We start from the raw sequence: 8,501 nt of genomic DNA on the forward strand, positions 1-8,501 counted from the left end.
GGAACCTGGGGTCTCTGGGCACGTCTGCCACTCCTGCTGGTTCCCAGAATACAGACTTACAGGTCCTGTACAGGCACAACTGTTCAGACGGAACGTTCCCAGAGCAGAAAATGACTGACAGACATTAAGACCAAGACAAACCACAAAACAAATATTCTTACCTCCTGCTGATCTGAGGAAATGGGTCTGGGGGCGACCAAATCCCGGAGAGCCCCCAAATGTAGGACCCCCAGACTGGGGTACCCTACGTTCACGGGAGGTCGCACCCCAATAACTCAGTCCTCAAACCAGTAGATGCAATAGCAAGAGGAATTTAATGGCGTTTTGCAAAACGGACTCCTGCCTCACTCGGAGGACAGAAGCCCAGAGCCCAGTTCACAGGTTTCTTTTAAAGACAAGCGGCGGCTATGTGCCAAGCAGAAAAGTGGTGGCTATGTGCCAAGCAGAGGTAGGGGGAATTTCTGGGATGATTTCTAACTTGGGCAGAGGAGCATGAAAAAGGTAAGCTCAGCTTGTTCTTAGCATTCAGAATTATTTTTCATTTTTACTTCCTTGTACAGTTTTTTTCAGGCCTGGGGGATTTTAGTTTAAATCCATTATTCTGGGGGCTTTAGATCCATCAAAAGAGGGGTGGGGAGGGAGGAAAAAGGGACGGCAGGGAGGGAGGGAGGAAAGAACCCAAGGAAATAGAACACCTAAACAAGTACACATAAATTAGGGTTATTTGATCAAAGACTGATCAGGGACATTTGGCATGAACAAAAATGTTTGCCACACTCAGAAAGTTAGCTTGTCTATAGTGAATGGATCTGGATCCCTCTATTTCATCTTTCCTTTTTTTTTAACTACTAGGTTGAGATAGGCAAAACTGTGTTAGTGGTTGTACGGGTTCTTGGCTCTTCCAAACACCCATTCCGAAATAAGTACTTCAGAAACATGGACCTTAGACTGCAGCTGGCTTCTGCCATTGTCACCCTGAGGTGAGTACCCTTCAAGTGCTACTTTTCCTCCTCCTGCTGACCTGTGAGCTTTCCCTTAGGTTAGTCAGATCTTCTTTTGCAATGGAGCCTCTCAGTCTATACGTACTTCCTATATTCAGTGTTCTACAATGTGCATTCAAGCTGGGTATGATGGTGCACGTTAGAAATAAATTCTGCTGGGCATGATGGCACGTATCTTTAGTCTCAAGCACTCAGGAGGCAGAGGCAGATAGATCTCTGTGACTTCCAGGTCAGCTAGAGCTACATAGTGAGACCCTGTCTCAAAACAACAGAAAAGACCAGGCATGGTGGTGCGCACCTTTAATTCCAGCACTAAGGAAGCAGAGGCAGGTGGATTTCTGTGAGTTCAAGGCCAGCCTGGTCTACATAGCAAGTTCCAGGCCAGCTGGGGCTACAGGGAGACCCTGTCTCAAACACACACGTGCACACACACACACACACACACACATACACACACACACACACACCAAAGGAATGTCAAAGGAATGTCAAAGGAATGAACTTGGCCAAGGTCTCTACCGATACCACACAAAGACCAGGTGGACAAAGCAAATTAACTTAGTAAGGCAGCTTTTACTTTTACAAAAAGGTATGTTGCCTCATTCAGGTAGTAAGCAATCACACAGAGTAAAATTTTGATAGATTTTTATTCTAGTGAAAGAATGTTCGTCCTTTCTCCATTGGCTGGGGTCCAACCTCCCAGTCTTTTGAGACTGCCTAGTTTTAAAGAATCAAAGAAAACAAAGGGAAAGGGAAAGGGATTGGCTACTCCAGGCCATCAGGTTCCAGGATGCAACAGGGCCTTTGTGTAAATAAAAGTTTTACAAGGTGCCCAAAGATTGAAAGATTTGAATTCCACAAGTTTTACAAGGTGGAGGAGGTAACAAAATAGCACCACAAAGGTTACATCCCTGTGATCATTCTTTTGATAGAAAAGATCTGAATTCTTTGTAATTATTTCCTTCACACACCTGTAATGCCAGCCACTCAGGAATCTGAAGCAGGAGGATCTTAGATTTGAGTCAGCCTAGGCTCATAGAAAGGCACTACCAAAAAAAAGGAAGGGAGGGAGGGAGGGAGGGAAGGAGGGAGGGAGGAAGAAAGAAAAAAATTTAAGGTCCTTAAATGTCTTATTTGGGGGCTAAATTTATCTTTTTTGTTTCTTTTTGGTCTTTTTGAGACAGGGTCTCCCTGTAGCCCCAAGCTGGCCTGGATTTGCTATTGAGACCAGGCTGGCCTTGAACTCACAGAGATCCGCCTGCCTCTGCCTCCTGAGTGCTGGGACCAAAGGCGTGCGCTACCACTCCCAGCCTGAGGGCTAAATTTATATGTTATTACTATTTTTATTTTCTGAAATTTCTCCTTGGATGGTATCTTTTGGGGGTACTTCAGCCTAGAAAACCTTCAAAACTTGTTGACAAACAGATATTCTGGTACTTTCCTTTGAGAAAGAAGAAATTCAAGAATTCCACTAGGCACAGTAGTTTACACCTGTAATCCCAGCACTTGGGAGGGGCAGGCAGGATTGTGAGTTCAAGGCCAGCCTGAGCTACATAAGATTCTGTCTAAAAAACACATACAGCTGGGTGTGGTGGTGCACACCTTTGATCCCAGCACTTGAGAGGCAGAGGCAGGCAGATCTCTGTGAGTTCAAGGCCAGCCTGGTCTACATAGTGAGTTCCAGGACAGCTGGGGCTACAGGGAGACCCTGTCTCAAAAAGGCAAAAAATAAATAAATAAAATAAAAAACACATACAAAAAATTCCAAGGCAATATGGTATTTGCAATTTTGCCAGTCTGTGTTTTTGTTACCCTTATTCCTATCAGCCTCTGAAAAAGTTTTGCTCCTCGTGAACGTCCTGCCATTAGCAGGACATTTCCCTAATCCCTGGAAATTCATTTTCAAGTAGTGCCCTCAGTCAGAGTTAATTTTTGATTTATTTTATTTTTATGTGTATCAGTGTTTTGCACCCAGGTCATGAAATTCCTACGGATACCAGAAGAGAATGTTGGATCCCCTGGAACTGGAGTTACAGACAGTTGTTAGCCACCATGTGGGTACTGGGAACCAAACCCAGGTCCTCTGCAAGAGCAGCTAGTGCTCTTAACCACTGAGCCATCTGTCCAGTCTCTCAGCCAGAATTAAAATGAGCAGAAAATATTAAGCATCTTGGAATTGCTTAACCTTCTGACCTTCTCAAATTGCTGACCCTTCTCAAAACTAGATTCTTCTCACCAATACCATGTGAGTCTTTGCAGATTAATGGAGGATCAGGATGAATACTCTGAAAACTACATGCTTCGTGCTGTCACTGTTGGGGAAACCACACTTGTAGCCACTGCCACAGATAGTATGGGAAGAAAAGTGATGTCAGCTCCTCGGCACATTGAAGTAAGGCATGCTTTCATCTAGAACATGCACTGTCTCATGAAACATTGTTTAGCCCTTTCTGTGATGCATAATATGTTTTTCCCCTGCCTTCCCCCGTAATATGTTTTTAAAAATATTTTATTTTTATTTATGTGTAGGAGTGTTTTGCCTGCATGTATGTAAGTGCACCACATGCGTGAAATGCCTGTAGAAGCCAGAAGAGGGTGTTGGAGCCCCTGGAACTGAAGTTACAGATAGTTGTTAGCTGCCTTGTGGGTGCTAGGAACTGAATCTGGGTCCTCTGGAAGAACAAGTGTTCTTCACCACTGAACCATCTCTCCAGCCCCAGCATAATATGTTTTGGTTTTGGTTTTTCTATATAAAAGCAATAGTTTGCTCTTCCATACCATTAAATAAATACATGGACCACTGTTCTTATAGAAAATTTGGAAAGCACAAAAAAGTTTAAAGATGAAGAAATGATGGGGTGTGGTGGTGCATACCTGTAATTCCAACACTCAGAAGGCAGGGACAAGTGGCTCTTCAAGCCAGCCAGAGGTACACAGTGAGATTCTGCCTTAAATAAATAAATAATAAATAAATAAGTAAATCTTGGTGAGAACTCTCAGTCAATAAAGTTCTTGCTGCGCAAGCCTAATGACCACCTGAGTTCAATCCCTGGAACCCACAGTGGAAGGAGAAAACTGACTTCTGAAAGTTGTCCTCTGACCTCCACACATGTGTCCTAGCACACACTCTTATACACACACCATACACAAATCCTAATAATAAATAAATAAAAATAACTTGAGGGGCTAGAGAGATGGCTCAGCAGCTAAAGGCACTTGCTTTTGCAGAGGACTCAGGTTCCATTCCCAGCACATACATGGCGGCTATGGACTGATTCTAACTCAAGTTCCAGGGTATCTGACATCCTCTTACTTCCATGGGCACCAAGCACATTTGTGATCAAAACACTCATATACCGTAAATTTTAAAAAATAAGGCTGGGCTTGGCGGTGCATGCCTTTAATCCCAGCACTCAGCAGATTGCGAGTTTGAGGCCAGCCTGGTCTACATAGTGAGTTCCAGGACAGCTGGGGCTACAGGGAGACCCTGTCTCAAAAAGGCCAAATAAATGAAAAATAAAAATAAATAAAGGAAATGAATCTTTTTTTTAAGGAAATGAATCTTTTTTAAAGGCAATGAATGAATGAATGAATGAATAGAATAGAATAAAAATGACCTGTGGCTCTACCGTCATCAAAATTTCATTTTAAAAAAAGCTGAGCATGGTGGTCTGTAATCCTAGCACTCAGGAGGCAGAGACAGGAGGATTGCAGCAAATTTGAGGCAAGCCTCGTCTACCTAAGGAGTTCAACACCACCCAGGGCTTTGTAGCAAGATCCTGTTTCAAAAAAGCAAACGAGCAAAATTCATTATGTTTCTTTCCTTCCTTTCTGCCTCCATGTCTCCCCCTAACCACCCCGCCCCTCTGTTTTGCTGTTTGTTTTTGAGATAGGTTGTTGTCATTTTGCCTAGACGGGCACCAAAGTCCTAGGCTCAAGTGATTTTCCTGTCTCAGCCTGAGTAGCTGGGACTACAGGTACGTGCCAACGTTTCCCAGCTCTTTGTCTGCATACTTTTGCTTCTTTGTTAAGACAGGATCTCATTCCTTTTCCCAGGCTGGCTGGAACTCATTATGTAGCTGAAACTGGCTTCAGACTATCAGCAACCTCCTGTCTCAGTCTCCCAAATGCTGGAATTACAGGCTTGAGCCACCAAGCTGGGCAAAGATACGTGTATTTTTTTTTCTACCATGCCCAGTTTTTATCATTCTGAGAATCAAACCCTGGGCTTTGATGTTAGGCATGGACTCTCCACTGAAGTATATCTCCAGCCCTTTGATCTTGTAACATGAATAAATATTTCTTTTTTTTCTTTTTCTGTCTTTTATTTGTTTACCTTGGGGAGGGGCTTTCCAGACAGAGTCTTCCTGTAGCCCCAGCTGGCCTATATCACTGTAGATGAGGCTGGCCTGTCACAGAGATCCACCTGCCTCTACCTCTGGAGTGCTGTGATTAAAGGCATGCACCACCACACCCAGTATGTCTGTTCACTTTTTGAGACAGGGTCTCATGGATTCCAAACTGGTTTTGAATTCACTATTCTGAGTGCTGGGATTACAGACATCTGCTACCACATCCAGTTTTATGTGGTGCTAGGGATGGAACCCAGGGCTTTATGCATGCTATATAAGCACTCTACCAACTGAGCTACATCTGCAGCCCAATACCACTTTTTTCATTTTAGCCTTACATCAAAAGTAATTTCTAGCTGGGCGTGGTACTCCTCTATAAAATTTTTTTATAAAATATTTTATTATTTTTATTTTATGTGTACGCATGTATTGTCTACATGTAGGTAAGTGCACCTGTGTCATGCAGTGGCCATGGAGGACAGAAAAGGCTGTCAGATCCCCTGGAACTGGAGTTATGGACTGTTGTTAGCTGCCATGTGGGTGCAGGGATTCGAACCTGGGTCTTCTGCAAGAACAGCCAGGGTTCTTAACTGCTGAGCCATCTCTCCATCCTCTAAAATATATTTTTAAAGAGACAAAGAAAGGTAATTTCTTGGGGCTGGGGAGAAGGTTCAGCACACTAGTTTGATCCCCAGTACCCACATAAACAGCCAGGCATGACACATACCTGTAAGGCATACCTGGGAGGCAGAGGCAGATTTCTGGGGCTTGCTAGCCAACCAGTCTAGCTCAGTCAGTGAGCTTCAGGTTCAGTGGGAGAGCCTGCCTCCAAAAATAAAGTGAAGGATGACTGAAGACAGCCAGTATTGACCACTGGCCTCCACAGATATGCACACATATACACACACAGGAACACACACACACACACACACACACAACATCTGGAATTTAAACATACCAATGACTATGTATACAAAGTAATTTTTAAAATATATTTATTTTATGTGTGTGTGTGTGTGTGTCTGTTTGCCTGCATGTGTACAACCTCTGTTCAGTTTACAAGATAACTGTACCAAGGCTGTCAAGATGACTTAGTAGATAAAGCACTTGTCCTGCAAACCTGAGAACCCAAGTTCAACCCCTTGTTCCCATGTAAAGGTAGAAGGCGAGAACTGGCTCCACAAAATAGCCCTCTGACCGTATGCTGTAGTGTGTGTGCACACACCCTCCTCATCGTATACACACAATAACAAATAAATAACAATTTTTTTTTTTTGTCTTTTTGAGACAGGTTCTCCCTGTAGCTCCAGCTGTCCTGGAACTCACTATGTAGACCAGGCTGGCCTTGAACTCTCAGAGATCCACCTGCCTCTGCCTCCTGAGTGCTGGGATTAAAGGCGTATGCCACCACACCCAGCAATAAATAATAATTATAAAAAATAAAAGATAGTTGTGGGACAAAGGCAGGAGAATTGCTGCAAGTTCAAAGCCAGCCTGTCTACAAAGTGTTTCAGGCCAACTAGGGCTTCACTGTGATACCCTGTCTCTAAAAGACAAAATAAACAGATAATTTAAAGATAGGGCTTTCTGGGCATGGTGGCACACGCCTTTAATGGCAGCACTTGGGAGGTAGAGGCAGGTGGATCTTTGTGAGTTGAGGCCAACCTGGTCTACATAGTATTACAGAGTTCGGAACCACCAGGAAGTACCCCTCAGGCTCCAAAAAAAAAAAAAAAAAGTTCCAAAATCAGCTGAATCTATTTAGTTTAGCTGACTAGCACTCTCTGAGCCAATTTAGGAAGTGCCGCCCTAACTGGGAGGAGACGGGATAAAGGTAAAGTCCAAAAGATAAAGTCCTTCGTACAAGATTTAAGCCTTCACAGTTTTATTAGTATTTTAATGAAAAATCCTCAAGGGGGGCAGCCAGGCTGGTCATCTTGGCAGCTGCCTTGAGGAGGAGAGTGGAGGGGAGAAGGAAAGAAAGCCGTGAAGCCGTGCGGGTTTACAGCCTGTATGAGGGGTCGGACACAGGGCTGACTGGCAGCCACATGGCTGGGAGAAGGAAGCTTTAGAGAAAGTAAAGAAGTACAAGCTGCCAGGGGCAGCCCAAAGCCTGAAAGAAAGCGTGTTTAGAAAATTTAGAAAAGGGATATGTAGAAGAAAAGGAAAAGTGGGAAGACCTACAGACTACATGACTGTGGCTGGTCCAGAAGTTCTGAGCTAGGTGGCATTCCAGGCAGGAAAACGTCCCTATCTCATTAACCCACTAGGTATTCCGCCCATCTATTTAGAATAACTTAGGGTGAACCTGCCTTCCTAGGGCTGGTCCTGTGACCAGATGATTGACCAGTGAAACTGGAAAGGTGGGTCTTTTAACAGACTAGTCTTGATCAGTTAAACTTATGGGGCTATTACAATAATGAGTTCCAGCCACCCAGGACTACAGAGTAAGACCCTGACTCAGAAACAAGAAAAAAGCAATGGGGCGGGGGGCCCTGAGGTTATAGCTCAATTGTAAAGTGCTTACTTAGCATGCATCAGATTGTGGGTTCTATCCCCAGTACCAAAAAAACAAAACAAGACAAAGATAATTGTCAAACATAGCTTTATAAATAGTCAAGGTGGATGATGCGTGCCTGAGAATTAGTTACATTGTTTCTGTACCTATATATGTTCAAAAACAAAATTACAAGTACAAAAATTTTTTTGGTCTTTTTGAGAAAAGGTCTCCGTGTAGCCCTAGCTGACCTGTACACCAGGCTGGCCTTGAACTCACAGACATCTGCCTGCCTCTGCCTCCCAGGTGCTAAGATTAAAGGCGTGCTCCATCACACCCAGCCTATAAATATAAATTTTTATACTTTATTTTGTGTATAGGAGAGACATGCATGGTATTCATGTCAAGGTCAGAGGGATTGAACACAAGTAGTCAAGCTTTACCCTTTACCCACTGAACCATCTCCCCAGCCCTATAAATATAATCTTTTAAAAATATATTTCTGGCCAGGTGTGGTGGTGCACGCCTTTAATCCCAGCACTGGGAGGCAGAGGCAGGCAGATCTCTGTGAGTTCAAGGCCAGCCTGGTCTATATAGTGAGTTCCCAGGACAGCTGGGGCTACAGGGAGACCCTGTCTCAAAAAGAGCAAA

General features: G+C 43.8%; 1 protein-coding gene across 1 annotated transcript in view; it reads left to right on the forward strand.

Moving 5' to 3' along the window:
* Nup210l (nucleoporin 210 like) overlaps positions 1 to 8,501 on the forward strand; it is a 125,284-nt gene that overhangs the window by 80,251 nt on the left and 36,532 nt on the right. Inside the window, 2 exon segments of the mRNA XM_008855152.3 lie at positions 853 to 980; positions 3,261 to 3,393. Coding sequence (XP_008853374.2) covers positions 853 to 980; positions 3,261 to 3,393 — 261 coding nt within the window.

The sequence above is a fragment of the Nannospalax galili genome, unplaced genomic scaffold, assembly GCF_000622305.1.
Source record: "Nannospalax galili isolate Female #2095 unplaced genomic scaffold, S.galili_v1.0 scaffold591, whole genome shotgun sequence".
Classification (NCBI taxonomy): Eukaryota; Metazoa; Chordata; class Mammalia; order Rodentia; family Spalacidae; genus Nannospalax; species Nannospalax galili.